Here is a 25,391-nt window from a genome sequence, read left to right on the forward strand (position 1 = left end):
TGTTTGGCACTACAGTACTGTACAGCGGAAAAACATCGCATTAATTAATAAGTTATTGTTCTATGGTTAGAGGAGGTGTGGCATAGTTATTGTTAGAGTATAATACAACATAGGATGGAGGTGTGGTATGAGTGCTGAAAGCTGTGAAATCTCGAACACGTGACCATTAAGAGCTCAAATGTTGGACTAATTTCCTGTTAGCCTTCTACTTTTTTCGTCGTCTTTATATTGTATTTCTTCATCAGTGATCCTTCTATTTTCCAATTAATGGATTACCCTTGTAAAGTTGCAGTAAATAGCGTCCAGCAGCCTACTTTCCTATAGACAATATACTATTATCATGATTAATATTAAAACATGGTAAAGACTATGATTATAATCAGGTTAGCTATGGATTAAGTCGGCTTTTAAATAATGCCGTTTTACGCTCGAGGCTATTTTTGAGCAGCATCAGGGGTAGCGGAGTCAATGCCTGTATACAACGATTGTAAGTGATAGTTTGAGATCGAAAAAGCACAGAAAAATACGACACAGTATTGATTTAATTATGCAACTCCGTATATAGGCTAGAGGGAGAAGGATAATGATAGGCAATGTATAACATATATACAACTTGATTCAATTTGCAGTATTCATAGCGTATCTCATTTATATTTTGAGGGTTAATGAGTGGATATGTGTCAGGGATTTTTTATTCCCTTCGTAGAATAGGATAATGATATCCCAATCCAATCTCGAACGTAAGAAAGGGCCAACGTACTATAGTGTATCATTATTGCAGATACTTGTTGCATAGCATATGTATTAATCAAAAAAGTTCAAAATTTGTTTAGTGCAATATTTAGACGAGAATAGTTTTTGTTTGCAGTGAAATTAAAATGTCAGATGGACCCATATGAATCTTCTTGCGTAGACCTGTATTGTGTCTATGGGATACATTTTATTGCTTTGCTACTTGAATCCTAGAATCACAATGAAGGTACTCGTGATCTAGAATTGATTATAAACCTCACTTACTGTACTTTGAATTACTGTAACCTTTTATGACCTTTCTGCTATTAGAGTGATTAATAATCTCATACACTTGCAAATGATCCAAGTATCTCTTCCTAGAATAATTAGAAATGTAAACTTGAACAGTCTGTAGATATGCGAAATAAACAGCCATATTGCTATTTAAATCAAGATTAAATATTAGTTGCGTCTCTATTATACTTCCAGTAAATGATTTTTGTTTGAGCGCGTAATAAATCTGCTGCTTTTTTATTTTCCAAAAATTGTAATCATGAACAGTTCGTGTAGAACAGCTTATTGCGGGGTTTTCGTCAACAAAAAATCTCTCCAATTAGCTTGTTTACGATCTGAAGGTCATAAACAAGAATTATAATTTTTGAAAACATCGATTAACCTACTGGTACATCCTTTGGATTAACAACCTAATCACACTTGGACTTGTTATTGCTAATTGTAAACAACTCTATAATGTTGACAACGGTAGTAATACATACATTATAATCATTGTAGATTAATAGGGTAGGCTTTTAAAAATGTGATAAAATAGTGTTACCAACTATCGGTCTTTGTATCAAAGAATAATACTACTACTACTTACTGTTTATTTTCTTTTATCTTTATGGCTATGACTTGTTGCTAATATAGTTGGTCGATTTTGTTTATTTAAGTATTTAATGTTCCAGATAAGTTATGCACAGTGATTAATCTCCAAATAAGTTCCAAAAAAAACGAGAACTTTATTTGGAAGCTTCCATCTACACAATGCTAGCTCTTTTCAATATTTTCATCTGAGGATGAGTCATACGTATGTCTTCTGATTTTATACTAAAACTACTGATTTTCTAATTTAGGCTAAAATAAACTCTATTCATAATGTTTACGCCTTCTATTCGCTGAAACTCTCTAGTACTTGGATGAGATAATTGATTATATCAAGAGGGATGCCAGTTTTGTCAGCCCAGCTCCTGTTTCATACTAAAATAACTATCAGTAATTTTCTGTATAGACAAACGATAAAACTTTATTCTCAGATTTCTCCCCTTCTAGTTTTACATTAGATGATCTAAACCAATTTAGTACGGCAAGGACGATAAAATCACTATCTGAACCCAAGGAAGGTAAAAAAAAACTATTACATTTCATCCTCCGAATTTGCTGCATTAACTGTCTGTAAATACTTTAATCTTCTGTATAAGCTGTAAGAAAGGTTCATTCTTTAAGCTAACGCCAAATTGTAATTATCGAAGCTAATTAGTAGAGCGAAGATCTAAGTTAGAGTCCTTAATCTGACAATATGTTTTGGCCAATAAACAAAAAAATTAACAGATATAAATAACACTGTAATTTTAAAATTGATCATAGAATAATTATCTAAATAGTTATTCAAGTTAATAACACGCTCAAAATCTGGTCATAGACAAGATAGGAATAAAATATTAGCAATTGTGTGTTGTATTACAGTTGCAATCTTGCTGCTCTTGGCTACCAGGAGCTTGATTTCATCAAGATCTGACGTAAAATATTGGCACCAAGGCAACTGCAATAACTATCGGTTTATAATGTTAACACAAATGATTATTCAAGACAGAGATATGAAATTGTGATAAAATTGCCATATTACTAATGAGAGAAATTTGACTACCTTTAACTATCAAAATCTTAAAATCATTAAAATGTGACTTAAAAACTATAGCAAAAATCATTTTTATTCAAGACATATACGCTATCCTGAAAATACAATTGATGTCTAGTTTGTTTGGAACATAGTCAAAATGAACCGATAATACTATGTACTAGATGTGATCCAGTTACTATTCATACAAAATGTTATGTAGCCTACAAATTCCTTTTAGAGGTCTGTAACGACGGCATTAATAGCTTTGACAGCAACTAGCTCTTCTATTTTAAGACTTTAAAGTTGAGTAAGATTTCATAGATTTTGTATCCTACCTTTATTGTCTGTTACCATATTGGCTTCTTTCGATAATTATTATTTTATAGCTACGGTAATAATGACTACATGTATCAATAAGCTTCAGGTAGATTAAATTTGACTATACGATATTGCAAACATATGGGATAAATTTTACCCTTTGATGAGCTCTTATGACATACAGTATTGATTGATTTAGGTATTGAACAATACAAGGATTCAAATTATTTAATAAGGTAATTCCCACCCTTTTTACTACTGTGTAAATAAACATTGTATAAATTACCGTATCGCCAAAGCCACGACGTGAAAGTGGTAAATTAACATGAAGAATAAAATCATCAATTATAGATAGCAAATTATACGTACCGTTACTTAAAGTATGAAAGAAAACAATCTTTTACAAGCTATAGATTGTGAAAATAAATTTTAGATGGCAATCAACGCACGAAACAATATAACTTTTCAAGATATAAAGTGTAAAGCAAGCTTATCATGATAAATATACGATTATTTTGTAATTTATCGGATTTGATCCTACCAGAAAATTTTTTTCTTTTATATACAAATTCTATATGGATACAACTATTTTATCAATTAGTAGCAATGAGGCAATCAATTTACCAAAGTAAATACCACTTTTCGACTGGCATCAATTACATTATCGAAATCAAAATCTGATTTCTAAATGCACATGACTAGAGTTTTAAAATCTGGATTAAGATGTTATGCAAATATTATTATATGATAATAATTGTAGCAGCATGAACCATTCTAGAAAGGACTTAGGTGCTAGGAGCTCATAATGTAGGTCCACGTTACTTAACATAAATGTGAGGAATCAAGATTTTATTAGTACTTTAGAGGGCGATGAGTTACCAGTATGGTAGGTATAGCAGTTTGTCAAATTTTAATTCTCCATAACACTATGTAAAAAATAATTACAATACAGTATGTCTGTTTCCAACACTTAAATATTGAACCTTTACGGTAATTCTTTGGTTATGTGGATTAATTAATTGGTTCATTGTTTCATTTTTTATTAATCTGCTGAAGTTAATACTGGCATTCGTTATAAGTGAGCTATTTCACGGATTTGATCAACTGCTGAGTGCATTTCATTCAGTATCCTTATAAATTGTATCTATTATGGGTCTGAAGCGAGGACTTTAGCAGGAGATACGCAACATCAGTTAGGCTAGAATTGTTACCGGACCATCGTTATTACTTGCATAATTTTACAGGTATGTATAGCTAAAGCTTCGTTTCTTTTGGGTTATTTGAAGTCTTAAGCATAGGAATGAAATGACTTGTGATACACTATATGTGAATGGAGTAGTCAAATCTTAGCTTTAGCTGTGTAAAATTGTAGCTGATTAGAAATAAAATTTATTTATATAATACAATAGATCGATTAATAATAAACTCCTCAATTTGTCTTCAGAATCTATTTATCATAAGCAATAAACGGGATTGAAACGAGTCATTAATTTTTTTCGGAGGTATCCAGAATAAGATGCATAATCATACATTTAAAAAGATAAATAGATAAAATTAGTTATGTATTGCCCATGTTAATTTATGTTGCTTCTTACAGTACTGATATATTTAACCCAGTCTTGTAGATACGTATGTTGTGACTTTGATGTTGTAACAGATACATTATCAAATACAAAATATTGGCAATGATGGTACGCATTACTGATTGTAGCTCTGATAATGATAAATGGTAGATAGCATCACAAATTTTGATTAAATTACAATATTAATAAAATTAAAGCTTATAAATAATAAATTACTATCATAGTACTGGTAGTTTAAGAACATCAATGTGCCTAGTTAAAAAATTTCAACTCTATTTGTGGTATTTGTTTTCCATGGGGTGCAATAGGTGAATAAGTTCCATTGCTAAAGGTGCAACGGACCACCACGGACCATGTCTTCTCATCATTTCAAGCTTTAATAGTACTAAAACAAAGAAATTGAGCAATTTTTCAGTGATTAGCTTGAATTTTATTGACTGTAATAAGAATATCAAAATAACAATTGTTTACATTTTATAAATATAATTTTCTATTTTGTAATCTAGATTACATAATTTTCTATTTTGTGATCTAGATTATATAATTTTCTTAAATTTTTCAGATACAGTATATCATACTTTCACTTTTGTTATTTTCCAAAATTTTTGGCAATTGCTGTAATAGTGAGTATAAAATGGATAAGATTTCAAATTCGCCGTTTCTATCAAGCCAACACTGTTCCGGGTATAAGACCACAGCGAGATCGTATGTATTACATATTTGTTATCTAGTAACGAAAGAATAGTACCTTGCTCTTCTTGACAATTTCTGCCATTCCTTCTATTATTTTTCTCACAATCTAGAATTTAGATAAATAAAAGAAAATTTGTGCACTATACTTTCCCAAGTAACTCTCTAAGCTATTATTGATAACATTAGTATTAGAAAATTTGTAAAGAATAGCTTCTTATTTATTAATCATCAATAATTAATGGTAAGCTATACTGCCATAAGTGAGAATTATACCGCGCGGTCTTCACTTTTCATCAGTGTATCGTGTAAATATTGTATGATGTATTGATTTATTACTAATTGTTCCATCTATAGAATAAAAGATATCCTTTCGTTAGGGCGAATCTTTGATGTAGAAGTTCAATATAGAGTATCAATAAATTTGATACATAATTTTGAAAATGATACCTGCTCAGTAGTTGCTAATCTTGCTATATCAGTCAGAGCTCTTATTGTCAGTACGGTTGGCAAGTCCGAAATCTAGAAAAATATTAAAGAATTATCATCTTGCAGTTGCAAGCACATAGATTATGAAAAAATTGATGGAGTAAATGTGTAAGTCTGTACTACGGTATTTATAGTATAGACAAACCTTGCGGGTTGCCGTGAAGATAACGGAGAATAGATCGTGATCGATTATACCCTTCATTTAGTTGTAAAGCGCGATAATTAGACGATAGAGTACAAGTTAATTGTTATGCGCATGATATTGATATACCTGTAATAACATGCTATCCGAACTAGCCAGGCCATATAAAAATTGTAAAGCACTCTGTCAATTCAAATGCATAAATTCGTATAAAAAATGAGTACAATAATTCTAGTCAGTAAATATTCTTAATATTGTATAAGTTGCTATTTCTGACATGAAATTCGTTATGAGTATCTAGAAGTGTTATTTTCAGTACAGGAATCACTTTCAGTCCTATTAATATCTGGTAAAAACAAAAACGTAAATTAATTTTTTACTACGTAGAAATAATTCGAGTTGCATATTTAAATTTTTAATATACTAATACCTTAACATCATGACGATCATCAAATCCGTGAACTAGCAGCACATGTAATATTTCTAGTGCATCTTTCTAGAGTTTAAAAATTTTTCAATTTTCAAAATATTTTGAGCATTATGATCTGATATTTGATAGTAATACCGAATTAAACAATTTTTAGTTCTTACACATAAACGCGGTGATTGACTTGCTAAAATCTCGTAAATACGAACGACAGGTATTTTCTTAAGTGCTGCCTATTGCGTGCAAATAAAATTGCATATAATCACACAAAAAGATAGCAAAGACTCAATTTAACGTGTTGTTATTTGGCTACATGATCAGTATTAGTCTATATCGAAATCATGACATAGTATACTAAACTTTCAATACAACACATTTTCATTCATTATAAATACTGTAAGTAATAGGATGGATATCTAACCATAACTTCTTCATTGGAATGTTGTGATAAATTTGCAATGGATGATGATAAAATTTGATTTTTTTCAGTAAGTAGAGAGTGTAAAATCTTCGTAACTTCAATACATATCTATGGATGAAGAAATTTTATATTACTGTAATTACTAACCCTAAATTAACTGTAACAGATATGATTTGGATGATGCTACCATACATCGATATCGTTTGACTTTAAGAAATCGGACAGAATTGGAATTAACTATAATCGAATGATATGATAATAAGAAAATTAACTTCTAAACTAAATGTCAATTCAATATCTCAATTCGGGATCCACATACGTTGATACTATTGTCTCGCAATGCGACGTAATATTCTCGATCGTCTATATGTACCCCAGGAATGAAAGTTAAGGGTTTGTTCATACACTGTTTTATGGTACGAGCTACACATTGAAGAAATTGCACCTACAATTGATTTATAACAGGAACTGTAATAATTTATAAGTATATTATTACATCTATATAGTGAATGATTGCTATATTTTACCGATTTACCATTATGGATAACAGAAATTGATTTATGGATTATTTCGTAACGTAAGAACAATATCTCGACTAAAAATAAAGATCATACGCAAAAATTTTTACTTACACCGTAATTTTCTTTTCTTAAATATTATATACAATATCATAGAGCCATACATACTTGCATACTCTGCGATAATTTGTAGCGACTTTAGCGCTAAGCCTTCGTACGGTGAAGAGATTAATTCAATTAAGAGGGATATATCAGCTATTAGAATGACATCAAATATGGTATGAAATTAGGATTTCTTAAATTTCTACTGATTGCATTTCTTAAAGCACCAAAAATAATAGTATTACCGATTGATAACGTATTTGGTGTAGGAAGTATTCCTTTCAGTCTCGTAAGTGAGAGTATCATTTTAAGCGATTCTAGTCGTATTTCATAGCTACATAGAAATTGTTATCAATCACGATTTTCTTACATTAATATAACATTGCAGAGTATAATATTATAACCATTTTATTTCAAGTAATCGATTTTTGAACTTACTCATCATGATAACGTAAATTCTTAAAAGTATTAAAGATGAATTCATCACTATGAAGGGAATTTTTAAGCGGTCTTAGAATATAAGCATAATAACCTATGATGATAGAGATACATACTTTCAACTGCACAACTTACTAGTCCGCTTGAGAAATTGTCTCTGTTTCATGTGTTCTGTTTAATCCATAGTTGATGGGCATCATGATTACATTAGAAATAGTAGAGTTATGTTTGTAGTTGATTTAGTTTTACGGTAAAATTTTAAATTATCGGTAGTTTAATTTCGTTATTAATATCATTTATAAGTCTGGCATTCTTACGTATGTAGCATTTAAATCATATTGATATTCATTGTAATACTTTGAATACAGCATAGTAGTATCAAACTATGACAACTTTTATTAATCAAGCTTACGATATTTCGTATTCTTTTTGAACTGTACGATTATTTACAAAGTTAAGTAGAGTAATCGGTAATGAATTAATTGAGATGATAATAGCAATAGGTATTTAGCTTGTTCTTAGTAAATACTGTACATTATTAGGCCAACATGATGAAATAATATTGTTAAGTAATAAATTATTTAGATATATTACCGTGGACTGGAAGATAGCGAGATAGGTTGTAGAATCTACCAGAATATGAAATATAATAACCATAGTAAGTAGAACTCGGCTGAAAGCATTCGTGAATACATATAAATATTGACTATGCTGTGAGATAGAAAATGATAATAAATTAGAGTCAGTTTACCTTGTCTGCATTCGACGTTAGTTCGTATAAATTTTTAATCTTTTCATAAAGACAAATTGATTTATGGGTTGTTAAACGATACGGTTATTTTATACAAGAAATGAAATAGATACTACTAGAATGAGCAGTTAATATACTAATTAATTAGCAGAGATAGATTATTTTTATAGGTAACTATATGATCATATATCGACAGCATTACAATTTAGGTCTCGTGTTGCACTGATCGAACTACATATTATTTACTGTACATGAGGAGCAGCAGTGCTAGTAAGTAGAAGAACAGTTTACTCCATCACGTATGCAAAATCGTAAAGGAAGAGTATACGAGGGCTTTAGTTTCTGTAGAATAATTGATGAACTTATATACTTTCTGGTCTATATAGCCATATTTGCAACTTGCAACACAGAATCTATTTACAAGTGATTTAGATGGAGGCTGTAAATTACTATAAATATAGAAAAATAGCAAAACGAAGAGTTCAGTCTCTACTCACTAATGATTAGATTGATAGACGTGTACGTAAATAAATGTTGATCAACTTTCTACTTACTGATTTTGTATAGTGGAGATACAAACTAGGCAAGTATGATAGATACATGTATGCGATGCAGTTACTTAGTCTAATATTAATTCCAGGAGTGTAGTTTACTATTTATACTTTCCAGTTTCATAGGCAAGGAGTTATCGTTTTTCCTTGCCTATCTACTGTCCATTGACCCTGATTGGGATTAGATTGAACGTAACCAATGAAGCTTTGTAAATCAGTTATTGTTTTATCTAATATACTTAAAGAAGATGGTAATCTTTAATGCCTTATTTTCCGATTTTATATACTACATTCATATGGTACATCTAATAGTCGGATCGTATTCTCCTATTATACCGATAAAGAAGTGAATTAAAGCTAAGTAATCATTTTCATTATGTTTGTTGTGATGTATAGAAGACAAGAAATGAGAAAAAGGTAATCAATGTTGAAGTTATTGTAGTAAAAAATATGAAATAACGTAGGAAGACCGCCATTGCTTACTCGGCTAAATAATCTTCAATATTAAAGGGTAGCAAACAGTGCAATGATAATGTGATCGATTTTATCGCTTTCTGCGTATGATGAAAATTTCAAAATCAGCATGAAATACTATAATCGAGTATCATAGCTATCATTATAAGTATAGGCTGATAATTTTAGAAAGAGGTCTATTTATATTAATAAACACGGAGATCAGAAACATCAAAGTCGTATATCCAAATTAAACAGGTAATCTCTATGATTCGTACTAACGGCTAGCAAGGAATCGTTGACGTAGTAGACATCTTCCTTTTTCAAATCATCAACCGCCATAACTATTTATTGCTCTTCCATAATTATTTACTATATCTATGAAACAATTTCAGGTGTATTCTGGCTTCTTAGCAAAGTTTCTCCACTATTTGCGCTTACTACTGGGTGCTATAAGTAGATTGGGAAAGACGAAGTTTCGATAGCTTGCTTATACTGTTGTACTTAAAACTATTATATTGCATTGTCATATACATGGTGATAGTAGTTGGAGCAAGCGCATTTAAGATGAACTTTTAAATATGTAATTAATTAATTAATTATATATGTATGTATGAGTCTCGCTGTCGTAGATTTACTATAGCTATGGTCTTTATTTGTTTATGTTTGCAATAAAGTATATATTGACTATTATTATCCGTATATGCAGTAGAGCATGATCTATAGAACTGTAAAATGGCAAAGTACCGTATAGTATTTTCGGCTTGGGCATTTACAAAATCATTGATTATCTAAACGATCCGTATCTATATAGCCTATTGTTACAGCTAATATGAGAAAGTAAATAATACCGAAATTATCCGGATAGCAAAGATATTAAATGCCAATTCGTATGTTAATCAATATTGTCTAATGTCCATGTATGCAGTAGTGCATATTATGTAGTAGTAAAATGACGAAGTACAGGACAGTGTTTTGCATTTTTTAATGATCAAATTATTATAATTATTTATTGTCTAGTGATCCATATTATGTATACAGCATATACATTGACTATGTAAGTATAGGTGCATGTTCTATAGTAGTAAAATGGCAGAGCATAATACAATATTTTCCTCGAACATTGTGCAAAATGATCGATTATCTGATGATCCATATCTTTTACATATTGACCATAGAGGCATAAATGCATGTTAGTGCTAAAACGATACAGTACAAGAGATCAGTCATTTTGCAAAATGCCTAAATCATTTAGGCACCCAATATAGTTTCTAGATGTAAATTAATTTATTTGGAAATATTTAATAAATAATGCAAATATTCTTCCGGTTAAAACCTTTTAGATGTCGAAAAATGCTCTGAGTAGCCCAGCCGTTATTCGCCATATCTTTCTTCCTCCTAATTATCCCACTTTTACAATTTATACGATCACGGAATTATACTGATACTTTTATGGGTAAATACTAATTACCAAATTTTGCATTAAATTTGCAATTAATGGTGGAATTTAAATATGTACAAATTACAAAAATTTCAGCATATAATTAATGCATAATTACGACAAAGTCATTAATTTTATAAAGAATCACTAGCTGTTTTTCATCTAATAAGGTAATTTTAAAAACTACAGATAGTAAATAACGCCCTAGCTGGACACATTTTACAAATAGTTTAACATCGTATTAGTTGATAGCGTATGTACTCATGATGCTGGATTATCTATTGAATGGTCAGACTCCTATAATAGTTCCCTTATTATATCAGCACAGCAGTATATTAATCATAATCGAAATCATTGCTACTGTATCCATTTTATGGTCTGTCATATACATAATGTACTGTAGTAGTGTGCGGCATCAATAGACAAGCATTTGCCACTAGAAGTTATCGAAAATTAATGATCTTGGAGGAATAATTCGAAACTGCCACAAGAATTATCATGATGTTAGTACTTAGCTTAAAAGTAAAGTTATATACTATAAATCGTAAATTAATAGATCTACTTCATTCTAACGAAAGTGATTATTAATTGTAAGATTTTGGTAGTAATCTTGTATATTTATATTGTTTTTGCTATTTCACAGTAGCTCAATTATAATAAATTACGGGCTAATTGTCACAATTTCGCAAGATATATGATAAAACATTTTTGAAATTTATTATTGCTATGGTCTCATAATTCAATATGAAAATAATAGAGAGCAACTTTCATAAAATAAATTGTGATGGAATAAAGTTAAAACCTCTGATTAAGCTTATTTTACAACTAATGCACTACCATATCACATACGGGTACAGTGCAGATGTTATATTACAGTACAAGTTAATAAAAATCTGATTCGAAGTAGATTTTAAAATCAAAACTTATGATAAAATTAGTTTGAATACTTTGGATATATACATGTATAATAGAGTAATAAATTTGATAAGTATCATTAATGTCCCTTAAAATATTATAACAGTTTTCAAAGTTGACAAATTTTAAAATTTCTAGCCTACTTCCACATTTTTAGGTAGCTATCAGTGATACAGTAGGTACATTATTATTGCAGTAAATATTAATTTTTTTACTTTTTCTTACTTTTAAGATTCAATAAACGAACAAGTTGGTTTGCTGGTTGTAATACCGTTGAATGTTGAGAAAATTCAATACGTATCATTTCGAGTTTGGGTAGTACTAAAATAATAATATAAGCTTATTTATATTTTATAATTCAATATTTAACGTACACGTACGTATATAACTGCTAATGCACCCTTCCGTGTTTACTCATTTCGTTATAGATATAGTCATAATCAATTAGAAAAATTTACCTTTAGCTTTATTATTTTCGAATAATTCTGGTGATTGCTGTCATCACGATTATAAGAAGAGAAAAATATAAATATTTCTTATTTTCAAAAGTTAATTCCATAGGGTATACCGTGACAAAACATTCAAGCAGTATCGTATTTATTAATACTTTCGCTTTCCTAACGCAATTTTCTATAACTTTACGATACCTTGCTTTTTTTGACAAGATCTGCTATTCCTTGTATCGTTGGTCCTAAAATCTATAAAGTTTAATGATTACTATATTTTTATAGTCACTTGTTAGCCGATGCCATACACAATTTTTGATACTGTAGTATTGATGTGGAAATTTTGTTCGGGAAGTTTCTTCAATACTACAATTATAATGGACTGAAAAGCTGCGCTATCATAATATCAATCATGAATCGTACCTCATATTCTTCGTTTGTCATCAGTGTTTCAAATAAATGCTGTATTACGTAGTGATTTTCAGCTATTTGTTTAATCTGCAAAAGAAAAGCGATTATTCCCTTAAAATAAATTCTTTATACATGCATTGTGTAAGTAGAGTAAAATAAAAATTTTAGCATAATACCTGTGATGCAGTTGCTGATCTAGCCGCACAAGCAATCGTCCTTGTTATAAGAATATTGCGGTATTTTGAAATCTGCAATATCAAATATCTATCGTCACAAAGTGTGTAGACCACATAAATATTAAAAGATGACTGTGTAATATTGATGTACAAACCCTAGGCATTCCACGAAGGAGAACTGAGAACACATCATGATCGATTACACCCTTCATTTGTATATAATCATTATATTTAATTAATCTGTTTATTGAAAGATAAGCTGATCAAAGCATACGTCATACGGTGCATACCTGCAATAATCTACTATTCACGCGGATTACATTAATCAGAAGTTTTAAAGTATTCTGTTAAATATAATTTCACATCAAAATATGTACTGTAAAGGGCAAATAATAATAGTAGCAACATGCCACATATATATTTTTATTTAGTATTTCTTTGGGTACCGTAATAACATCGAACTCGCAGGTGTTGTTTAGAAGGATTGCTTTCAGTACAGGGATCAGTTTTAACCCTATCAGTATCTAATTAATACCAAAAAATGAAATTTTTTCATTATTTAATTTGCTACTTTGGATAATTTTACAACATTAATTGGTAACTGGTGCCTAGAGGTATTTCTCAGTACATGGGTTAGTTTCAATCCACTATTACCTAATTAAAACAGGAAATTAAATATTAATCATTCAATTTATTGTAAAATAAAACGAACTGAGCCTAATTTACTCTCCATAAATTTTGAAGCACGGTACCTTTACTTCTTGGTGGTCCTTACGCTGCGACATTAGTACATCTAAAAATCCTAATCCAGCAATCTAAATTTTATTAAGATGTATATAATTATTTCATATCTTTTCAGATAAAATATTGATCAAATAGCAATAACTGAGAAAATTTTAAAATAAACTTTAAATTGCTACAGATCTTTGGAAAAAAGATTTACAAATATTTAGTATCTCTACAGATCAAATATCTAGTAGTACAGTAGTAACGAAAAAAACTTTAAAAACGGACTCAAATTTCTTACACGTAAATGCGGCGATTGACTTGCTACAATTTCAAATATGCAGATAATAGGCGTTGTGTTAAACGCTTCCTATAAATCATAAAAAAGGAAGGCAAATTTTCAATTTCAAGATACTTCACTTTCCTTAAGCAATGAGTATTACTTAATCTTGTGATAGATTGACAGAGAAAGTCAATCTTTCGTATAATATATTATTTACTTAATCTAAATCTTTAAGTAATATTATGTGTGCCTCACCATAACTTTTCCATCTGAATATCGCGATGCGTTGTCTATTATAGATGATGATAAAATATCTCCTTTTTCAATAAATAGCAATCGTAAAACTTGTATAATTTCTCTATAAATCTGTTAGAAGGAAACAAATATAAATGTTATCCTTGTAAATAAGCAATGAAAGTTTCTTTTACTATACTTATGAGTAAAATATATATATACATAAATACCTTGATATCGTTTGACTGTAAGAGAGTGGATATTATACTAGTCAGCTGTAATTGAATGATTCACATCGGTATTAAGGAATGTCGGACAAGTAAAACTTTTATATAATATCTTCATTTATATAGCAGTGTATTGCCGTACGTCAATAATATTATCTCGCAATGCAAGACAGTATTCTTGATAATCCACAGAGAAATGATAGTGCAAGCACTTATTTAAGGTATAAATTAAACCCTTAAGAAATAATACCTAAAGAATGTAAAAGATTTTCAGCGTCATATTAATAACTAAAGTACATGTTTAATGTATACCGTATTATAGGTAATTGCTTAACTTACCGATTTGCCGCTATACATAGCGGAAAGTAGTTTGGGGATAATCCCATAGTTTAGAAATAATATGTCGTCTAAAAATTAGAAATTGCATGACAGCGGTCTATAAATACCGATGCATATGTGTATGTCTTGTACTACTTAAGTGTAGAATGTCATAAATGATTTACTTACTTGCATAAGCCGCAATAACCTTCAAAGATTTTAATGCCAGTTCTTCGATAGGTGATAATATTAGTTTAAACAATAGGGATATATCCGCTAGAGAATGACATACATAACGAATACCTTAAATATCTCAAATTTTTAGCTTAATTTTCTGCTAATACGTGTGTTTTGAGCATGGAAACACAAATACTTAAAGAGTATTAACTTGCCCATTGATATGGTCCTTGGATTAGTAGAAATTCCCTTTATATGGAGAATAATTTCGATCGTTTTAAGCAATACCATTCGTTGCTCATAGCTACAATGAACATAGCCATTAATGTTCAACTATAAATATGTAATTTAGGCTCGACATAATGAATAATTAACTTACTCATCATGATGATGTAAATTGCTAAATATTTCAATAATAAGTCTGTCGCTGCAAAGGAAAATATTTAAAAGGTATAAGAATTAAACTAAAGCAAAATGGGTCATTAAATTTAGCATGCGTATTTCATTTCGTAAAAGTTTTAATGTCAACAAAATATCCCACCAATTAGCTTGAGAAATTGTCTTTCCTCCAGATATTCTTTGTTAAATTGACAAAACAATAAACGTATAAGTAGGATTATGTCGAGTAGTCAATTTTTAGGTTATATAATGATTCTATTAATACCTAAAGTGCATATGAATTACCACAACTATAACTATCATATTTATCTGTCCCTTGCAACATTTTAATTCATTCGATAGCATAAATGCTCTTTCCTGATAATCATATAATTACACATTATGAATGTTGAATTCAATATACCGTAGTAATAAAGTACGATAACTTTAATGGAAAATAATCATTGTCATTCATACAGGTTATTCGTGCACTTATTGCTAGATCTGTGACAGCTTACTAAAATATTATGAAAATATAACTACCTTACATCAATGTAAGCGTAACCTAAGTCTAGCCACTAATTATTTTAGCTGATTCTCACTGATTTATGATGTACGATTATATTGATAAGTAAGATATCATGTACGGTGCTCATCAACTTACATATCATTTAAAGAATGAACCTGGCTGGAGGGCAGTAACATGGACTGTAGGATCTACGATAATGTATGCAAATAAAATTAATAAGATTAGGCTCCTGTAATGGTCGCTTAAAGCCGCAAATAAATCGTATTGCATTTGAGTATCATACTTTACCTTAACTATTTTCGATATTGGATTATCTAAGTCATCCATCTATGATACAAAGAAGTGCATTAACTAGCAATAAATTGGATGAATTTTGTCGATGAACTCAAAAATAGATGAATGCATCATATAATATTTGAAATAATAATCAGTTCAAGACTGTCAGAGATAATGATGCTACACTTAATGAATGGGGTTAAAGTACCGCTGGTAAATGTTAATTTTTAATAGTAATTGGAACAGGAAAGTAGGCGATTACCATTACTTATCGCCTTGACGTCGATTATGGATAGTAATTTGATCATCAGGAATATCTTTGTTAAGGCCTGGCTCAATGATTAGGCCCTGTGTAATTCATTTTCAAATGGTAAGGTTACTACTGATTGAAAATTCACGAGGAAAGAGTAGATTCAGAGTTAAAACTGCCCTATATTGGGCAAACTTATGCATTCCATTTTCATTAATAATCAACGATCATTTATTTCTAATTACCTGAAGTCTATAAACTTTGGTTTAGAGCATCCGGTTAATCGCAACTTATGATCAATGAATTTATAATTAACAGGCAGATTTATGCTTGGCTGTCAAGTAAGTATAATTTTGTTACGGTGTTATCTTACCGTTAGGATAGTTTAATATGTACAGTAGTAGTAGTAGCTAGTATGGAAGATATTCATATTTGTAGTGCTAGGTAAGGTAAGTAATGCCTTAATAAGGATATTATTTGTGGTTGTTTATTACATATTAGATATTGATTGCTATTATGTGTAGATAGTAGTAAGATGAATCAAGTTCTAGCTATTGATAGTTGAATTAGATAACATACATGCTTAGATTAAGATTAAGTATGAGTAAGAGATTTAAAATATTTACTGATAGAAAAGCGATGTTTCGAATATCTCAGCTCGAGATGCCTCTCCGAGAAAGGTATAATAAAAATACTGTTGTTGTCTACAAATTACCGGTTTCTATATAAATGGGAACGTTTGAGTTGAGTTGGATGGTGAAAAGTTGTAAATATGTCTATGCTAATAAAAGTTCTATCTTTACGGTACTACGCTGAGTCTGTTCAACGTTTAGTAAAGAACGTTTAAGTCAGTAGTTACTTAAAGACTTTTACTGTACGTTTCCTTGTCGCAGAGTTGAAATTGTGACAGATTTACTTCAATGATAGTAGAGGCGATCAATCTACTTGTGACTATACAACCTCCATTGGCAAAGCCAATCGTAACAGTAACCTGTTTTAGCTGTTAGTAAGCTATTAAGAACTAATCATTTTTGGGGTAAAAGTTAGTATAGAAATTATCAAGGTACTGCAATCTACGCACGGATAGTTTGGAATTAAAAAAAATGAGATCAATATTTAGGCCATAATTTTATTACAGTGGTCCCTAACGGAAGGTGCTACAATTTCTGCTCCCTTTGGCCTTAGAATATCGAAAGTATAAGCAATACTGTATAGTGCAAACACCGGTACGCTATGATTTCCATTACAGCAGCTGATTTTAAACTGCAATATAACTGTGATGATGGCGACGTTAACTGTGATATCTTGACAGCAGAAAGCGAACATATACGTGTTATTAGTGTATATGTTACGTATATAGTGTATTTAGCTACATAAAATATTGCATCACTCTTATATCAATAACGACAGCAATGATCTTGTAACTAAATGAAGAATTTCTTTAAATCGTTGTCTAGTGTATCACCTAGAAATCATCGTAATAAGTCGGTAAGATCGATACTTTTACTTACATTAACTTATCTTGAGACTTGTGTGAAGCAGATTAACTTTTCTAACTTGTTCAGGCAATAAGTCTTTAACGTTACTTTTTAAGAGTTACAGTATGCCAAACTCACGACCACTACGACACTGACCAAATTTTTTGACTCCTTACAGCCTAAATAAGGAATCTGATTACAAGTAAATGAATAAGAACATCGTTTAAAGCTACTCATAAACTTTAGTAAAGAAGACGAAACGCATTTTGAATCAGATAGACGACGTTATTTCTGTCCTAAGCAGATGCCTACGACATAACTGAGCAGCCTCTTTAAAGGATGGATTTCCGGTAATATTTTTCTTTTAGTAGCTGCCCTGCCTCTTTATGATAGTTTATATATATATGTTTTGTTCTTTGTTTTACTACTCTAGCTAGTAATTACGATGCCTATCGTGTATGGCAATTAATATTAATTACTAGGAATAGAGTACAGTTATTGAGCGGGCGCTATGATCAGCGTACTTGGACTATCTCCGGTATGAAATAAGAGAATTCCAATACAAGGTCAAGTGGCTGTTGATATCCTTAAAACTTTTGCATAATCGACTCGATGTTTCATAATTTCGCTAAAAGTAAGGATATATCGATATATCTATTCATTCTATGCTACTACACTGTATCATTATCAGCAAGGGCTTACTAGGTTAATCTAAAATTCAGTAATTCGCTTTCTATTACGAGTGGTAATGGGTAAATTGATGACCTTGAGAACTATAATTAGCCTTAAAGTAAAAGTAATTGAAAACTTTACTGGTCTTGATTGTTGATGAATTGTGCAGAAGTAGAATAAAAGAGCTGCAAAGGCTATTGTGTAATATTATCAGTTTAAAAATTATGGCATCAATTATAAAGTAATTCTATCCGGAAGCTATGTCATACGTAATTAGTCAGCGCTTCAATTAATAAAATAATGATCCAAGATTGGCTAGATAGTGTAATGAGGAACCTTTGCTAGTCTTAATTGTTGATGAATTGTACAGAAATAAAAATAAAAGTGCTTAGGCTATAGTGTAATGTTGTCAGTTTAAAAATGATATCAATTATAAAGTAGTTTTACTCAGGAAGCTATCTCATACGTAATTATTCAGAGCCTATGAGTAATAAAATTATGATTTAAAATTGGCTAAATCTCAGAAGTAATGAGCAACCTTTGCTACTGTAGTCTTGATTGTTGATGAGTTGTACAGCTACAAAAAATAAAAGAGCTGCAAAGGCTGTAGCATAGTGGTTTCAGTTTAAAAATGATACTATCAATCATAAAGTAGTTTTATGCAGGAAGCTATATCGTACGTAATTATTTAGATATTTACTTAATTTGATTAAGTAGTTTTAGTAACACGGAAGATGGTCTGCTGGCCTTAAAAGACTGGTCAATAAGGATTGCACCAATTCATGATAGAAAATGTTAGTATTACAGCATAAATGAAGATTGATCTGTTCCCTTTTAGCCTAGAGTTAGGGTACGATTTACCTTGACTACCAAGGAAAACCGCTGCAATGTATTATCCTTCATGAAGGAATGAAATAAATATTCTGTCAAAACAAACAGTAGAAGGTACGATAGCGCAAAGATAGCGAATATTGAGAAACCAACAGGAAGTCTAGCATTTAAGTTTATACTTGATCATGACATTAAGCAATATTAGCAAGAAAAGGTTACAAGGTCAGTTAAAACTACGGCTCTATTTTAGCCCGCTATCTTCAGTACCACAATCTCCTCGGTATCGTCCTCCTCAATATTAACATCTCTATCGTAATCGCAAGATGATGATAAATCATCGCCTTGGTGAAAGTTAAAAATTGCCATGTTAAAACCATGAATATCTGTATCCGAAGCTGTCGAGATCATACTTGTTGTCTTGGAGGTCGTAAAATAAATATAATTGTGTTCGTTAGATTGTGTATCANATTGATTACTTTATTTGCCTTCAAAAGCCATATTGTACAGCCAATTTTTACGAATCTTCTCAGTTTCTTATCTCTGCATCGCCTTGCATGCTGTGTAACATTATGATCTTATATAGAAGATGCCTAGTATAGTAATATCCTAATATACGAATACTTATCATATACCGTTTAAGTACTGTATTGTATTACATTCATAATGTACGACATCATGACTACATATAGACGACATGCTATACATATAAAGACATTATCTCAATCCCATCTAAAACCTATAAATACCCTTGTACGCTAACTCGTTAGTCAGTTCCTACATTCCTGCTATCTCAAATACCTTATCTATAACAACCATATCATTGTTAGCCTGTAACTTGTATCTCAATAAAATCCTTTATACCTTCTATCATCGTCTACCTTAAAATACTTTACGCTACTTAAAGAAGATATCATTACAGCTGATAGCTTCATCAGAATAAGAATATACCTCTTCATCGCTGTCTTCCTCAGTGGAAGAACGTCGGAATTATCTATCTCACTGCCGTCAGAGCTATCAGTGGAGTTTCTAGTGGCCATTTGTGATCTCAAAGTATAATCGATCAGAATCACACTACTTCTCGATACCCAGAACGTAGTCTACGACGATGGAAGAACTTGATCAGTTCAATCCACCAGTAATAGCTACTTGCTACTCGCTGTCAACTATGTTCAAGGGTTGAAGATATAGCATTTAACCATCCATCAGCTGCGTTAAATAGCTGCCAGTCCTGTAGTTCACGCACGCGATATCAAACTTCTGGCGCCTTCGCTTTAGGCTTTAGCGCCAGCGGAAAATCCCCATGTGTTATACCAGAACAGACTAATAGTGCAGTAAAAATCAGTAATACAGTAAAATAATCCGATTACTATAGACTGTAGTTATTAACAACCAACAACATGCGCAAAAATCAAGATATAGGCGGATTGGGATAGTGCCAAGTAGCAACTGCAGCGCTACGTTCCCCATAAGTTTCTCACGGTCATCACAAGCATAAAATAAGCGCAAGATCTTGATCGACAAATTGGCTACAATCAGTAAAAATAGCACTCTAGCTGCCTTCAATTTTTGGTACTACTATTTGTTGTGCTCATTGTAAGAGTTTTCCCAGCCATTTTCAGTCTACTGTATTTGTTTTGGATGTATTACAGAGTGGCCATTAAATATTCATTCTTGAAAATAGCACAAGTATTCAATCAACTATGTCACAGAACGCAAACATGTGGTAAGAGATGGAAAGCAATAGCAACTTTGACATTGAGGTAAAGTGCTCTAGTTGACTACCGATCGTAATGCTCGAATAGGCTGGCTAAAGCAATGAGACTATAAATAATTGATGAATTTGTCAACACGAAGCAAGTTGCTACTGAAAGATAAAGCCAATAGAGGATTTCCTAGCCATATACAGTACCTGTAATAAAGTGATACAGAACCGGCTGCACTAGCAGGAATTGTGCGATCAATCTGCACGAAATGATAGAACAAATTTGGGATAAAAGCCTAGACATATCCGTGCGGACATGCAATAGAGTGTCTATATAACATAACATATATATAGCAGGCTACGGTAGCCGTGCACTAAATCTTCACTAAAAATGATGAAGGAAATCTCTGCTGGGAAAAGAAAAAGTCTATACAGGATTCTGTAGATATGGAATAGAGTCGATAACATGTTACGATAAATGACAAAGCCCATTCCGATTGGAAGATCAATCCTATGCAGGATTCTGTAGACGCATATACTGTAATACAGTGTAAGCCAATAGCAGATTGTGATAACTAACAGTCGTTTTATCTAAATCCTCCTAAAAATTCTAGCAGTATACTGTGCTCGTATGCAGCAGGCTACTGTAGCCGGGCACGAAATCCTTACTAAAAGTGATGAAGGAAACCTCTGTTGGGAAATGAAAAAGTCAGGATTTCGTAGATATGGAATAGAGCCTAGATCAGTTTACGATAGCATTATGCCAAATCCTCACTAAATGATGAAGCACATTTCTGTTGGAAAATCAGTCCTATATTGTACAGGATTCTGTAGATACGAGTGTATAGCAGGTTGTAATAACAGTTATTTTGCGCTAAATCCTCGTTCAAATTCCTGCAAATTACTATAATGAGTAGCTGGATCAACAGTAATATCAGAGGGAAAAAATTAAATATCGATAAAGTCTATATGCAAATTGTAGCAGTTAATACTGTTGAGTATGGCTATATGTGCAAGGTCTGGACTGTTTTATGAATCAATAAAATATTCCATCTTCGACTGATATTTTAGAATGAAGGCCTAGAATTATTGATATCGTTTTGCAAAACATTAAAGGTAAACAAAGTTGTTGGAGTTCAAAGAAATGATGTGTCTGAATATTATCTTGAAAGCAATTCTGGCTAACTTGTGTAGGCTATACTCGTGCATTAAATACATCTACTGTATCTGTTGAAGTAGGCTCTTCAGCGAGTTAAATCGCCGGCAAAGACCTTACAGTTTGTTCATATAACTAGGTAGGTGGATGCATCAGTGGTAATATTCTTGCAACCATAATTTTTCTGCCTTGGATAGGAACCTTGCAAACATGTTCATTGGTTATGGTATTTTGCGACTGCCTAGTGATATTATACGCTTTAGCTACGCGTATATGGATTGACAACGTGATCGGTAAGACTTGTTGTATAGTTTACTTTTAAAACTACTCTATTTTAATATTCAGTAAGGCATGTGTTGAATGATATGTAGTCGATTATATCGGTTAAAATCAGTTTCTGTAGTTAATACGAGTGGAAGTATTTTATGGCAATAACGCATTGATGTTAGGAGAAGGTGTCTAAATGAAATTATCTCGAATCATCTATCTGCAGGAGAAGATATCATGAATTCGACAGAAATTATTTTGCCCTAAGGTAAGGAAAGTCATTGATGATTGATAAATAAAGTAGGAATATTCTGCCTTGATATTATCATCATGTATTGGTAAGCCCAGCCATGAGGCATAGCGAGAATTAATACTAATTTTTTTGGAGCGGTTTAACGCCTCAATTATTTCGATTGCTTCGGACATAGAATCTGTAAGTCAATGAACATCATTTTCTTAGCTACTTATAAGCTATGCTTATCCTTATTTCTTATTATATACCCTTAGATTTGAGGTGAAAATTGATATTATGACCTTGTGGCGAATTTTAATTAACTAGGATCAAGTAACTAAAGATTTTTAAAATGAATGGTATAAATATATATTTATTATAACCGATCTCAAGATCTATGGTAAAAATTTTGCCATATACAGTAGTTTGGCACAGCAGGATTGTTATAATGATCGAGATATATATGCTTACATGCTCTGTACACCAATTAGGTCATATCGTTACAGAAACTATGCTACTTCATCAGTATCAGTACATACTGCACACGTATGTAACCGATTTCGTTATGAAATAGCTAATACCAATTTTAACTTTTCAGGTCATCCCTAGTATAAGCGAACTCGCAAAGGCAACCAGTGAGTTATAAACTCTGCCGTCTCACCATATGTTATAGCAGAACAAGTTTGAGTTACTGTTATCTGCATTGCAAATGTTAATATAAAAGGTTAAAATTTAATTTTTCAGTAACATCCAAATTTGCAGTGGACGGGGATGATGTATATAGTATCGGTAGAATAATGACCGACTAATTTAAACAGTTATACCGATTCTTGATGCTGTTGAAACTAATAAAAGTTACTACCGAATATAGTTAACGACTCTCAGCCACTATTGATAATCGTACTATCTTTAATACTTAACTCAATTTGAGGATATAAGTTTAATGCGTAACTTTTAAGAAACTTTATGATTTTAAGTATTACCGTGTGGTAAATGATTAATGAATCTCCATTTTATTTGGTCATTTCATATAATCAATTGCATGCTCACATAGTAGGTTGTACCGAACTTATGTTCTAATAATTATAACGTAGTCAAAAGATCTGTTGTTAACGTGTAAACGATTTTACTCATGATGTTGGTATTAATTACGTACAGAATTTGCAATGACGGTAATAATTTCGTAATATTCCATTTTAAAGTTTCTCTTTAGTCATGTTAAACGATTACTAAGATAAAGTCTCTAGTACGTGTATTATGTAATGATTCAATAAATAATACGATATGTTTCTGTATTTCTGTATGTTGAACGAGGGGTAGGAGAATGCTGTATTTTTCAATCCATTTAGCAATAATAACTGTTAAACACGCAGGATCAAGAAAAGGGTTATCATTTTATTTTACCGTCTATGATGATAAATATGAAATTTTTAACGGTGGGAAGGCCGTGAGTATTCTGTACAAGGAAGGTAACTTATATCCGTGTCTAGATGTGAGCTATAAAAGAAATCATTTAAGTTTATGGTCGGATACTAGACAAATCTTAGCATCAAGATTAGATTAAAAAATATCGCGACAAATATACGTACATGAACGTAAACTTATTACGGATTGTCCATCTGGTGAATCAATATATGGTGTAGATGCGGATACGAAGCGGAAAGTGAGATGAACAGCAAGTAAAATCATTACGGTAATAGATTTGCAATAAATGTTAAAATATTTCCAGTGGCGTTTATTTTATAGAATGTATTTATTACGATATTGAGCGATAAAATCCCATATTTATTGCGTTAAAATACCTTTCACATAACTATCAACCATTAATCCAATTTCTGGATATAGGTATTTCAATTTGTAAAATTTTAAATGAATGACGTACAAAAAAGTAAAGTACTATGAAATTGTGATTTGTATACATCCAATTTTAAAGCGATGGGATATATGTGTGCAATTATCATAGGTCAGCAACCGATAGTTAGATAGAAATACGGTGTTACAGTATACTGTATTAAATAAAAATGGTTATTTTGCTCTACAGCCTAAATATTTTGCGAATAAAATAACCTAAAGTACTGGATGATTTTTCATAAAGTACCGTAGTTGTCTCTGTCCTTGGCGATATTTAAGATACGGATAATTAATTTAATTCAGAGCACACGACCAGTTAGGTTCTGCAAATTACAAGGACAGAAAATTATGTGAACACATTATGTAAGGAAGATATTACCATCGATAATTCAATGTGACTGCTAGATTAGATTTTGTTTTGCATCTTATGTTAGAATAGATAAGCAGTAATATATCCGAATAAACTTAAGCAAATAGAATTGCAGCTGCAGAGAATGGAATTAGATATCGAATTCCATTACGCAATACGCGAGACATTAAATACCTCAATGTAAATAAAACAGCTTAGATATTTTTAAATATTTTAAAGGTCAAAATTATATTGTTAAACTTCAATACCTTGATTTAAAGGACGAAAAGGCCTTAAATTATTGTCCATGATTTAAATACTGTAGCCACTATTAAAAATTTAGTATTGATCGTGATAGATCATTATTGCATCATTTTAAAAAATGCGTTATTTAGATTTTTGGGTGTGGCGTAGTTAGGCGTGATCAGCACTTAGAAGCGTATTATGTGAAACAAGTGGAAGAAAATGGTTAATTATTTATTTATCTTATAATTAAGCTTTGGATCGTGTGATAAAGTGTCTTCTCAAAAATACAACACGAACTACAGTTTCTT

General features: G+C 31.2%; 2 protein-coding genes across 2 annotated transcripts; both read right to left on the bottom strand.

Moving 5' to 3' along the window:
- Positions 1-4,802: 4,802 nt before the first annotated feature.
- Positions 4,803-7,923, bottom strand: TRIADDRAFT_54148 (uncharacterized protein; the record flags this gene model as incomplete). The annotated part of the gene is made up of 12 exons (XM_002110794.1): positions 4,803-4,967; positions 5,279-5,329; positions 5,671-5,742; positions 5,855-5,905; positions 5,981-6,034; positions 6,282-6,347; positions 6,443-6,511; positions 6,700-6,807; positions 7,019-7,144; positions 7,227-7,294; positions 7,386-7,472; positions 7,893-7,923. 12 exons carry the CDS (start codon positions 7,921-7,923, stop codon positions 4,803-4,805), a joined length of 948 nt encoding a protein of 315 aa, XP_002110830.1.
- Positions 7,924-12,079: 4,156 nt separating this feature from the next.
- Positions 12,080-14,728, bottom strand: TRIADDRAFT_54149 (uncharacterized protein; the record flags this gene model as incomplete). The annotated part of the gene is made up of 12 exons (XM_002110795.1): positions 12,080-12,189; positions 12,327-12,363; positions 12,516-12,566; positions 12,738-12,812; positions 12,902-12,973; positions 13,057-13,107; positions 13,192-13,245; positions 13,654-13,716; positions 13,929-13,997; positions 14,166-14,276; positions 14,514-14,621; positions 14,711-14,728. 12 exons carry the CDS (start codon positions 14,726-14,728, stop codon positions 12,080-12,082), a joined length of 819 nt encoding a protein of 272 aa, XP_002110831.1.
- Positions 14,729-25,391: the final 10,663 nt, after the last annotated feature.

Source organism: Trichoplax adhaerens, genomic scaffold, assembly GCF_000150275.1.
Source record: "Trichoplax adhaerens TRIADscaffold_3 genomic scaffold, whole genome shotgun sequence".
In the NCBI taxonomy this organism is placed as follows: domain Eukaryota; kingdom Metazoa; phylum Placozoa; class Uniplacotomia; order Trichoplacea; family Trichoplacidae; genus Trichoplax; species Trichoplax adhaerens.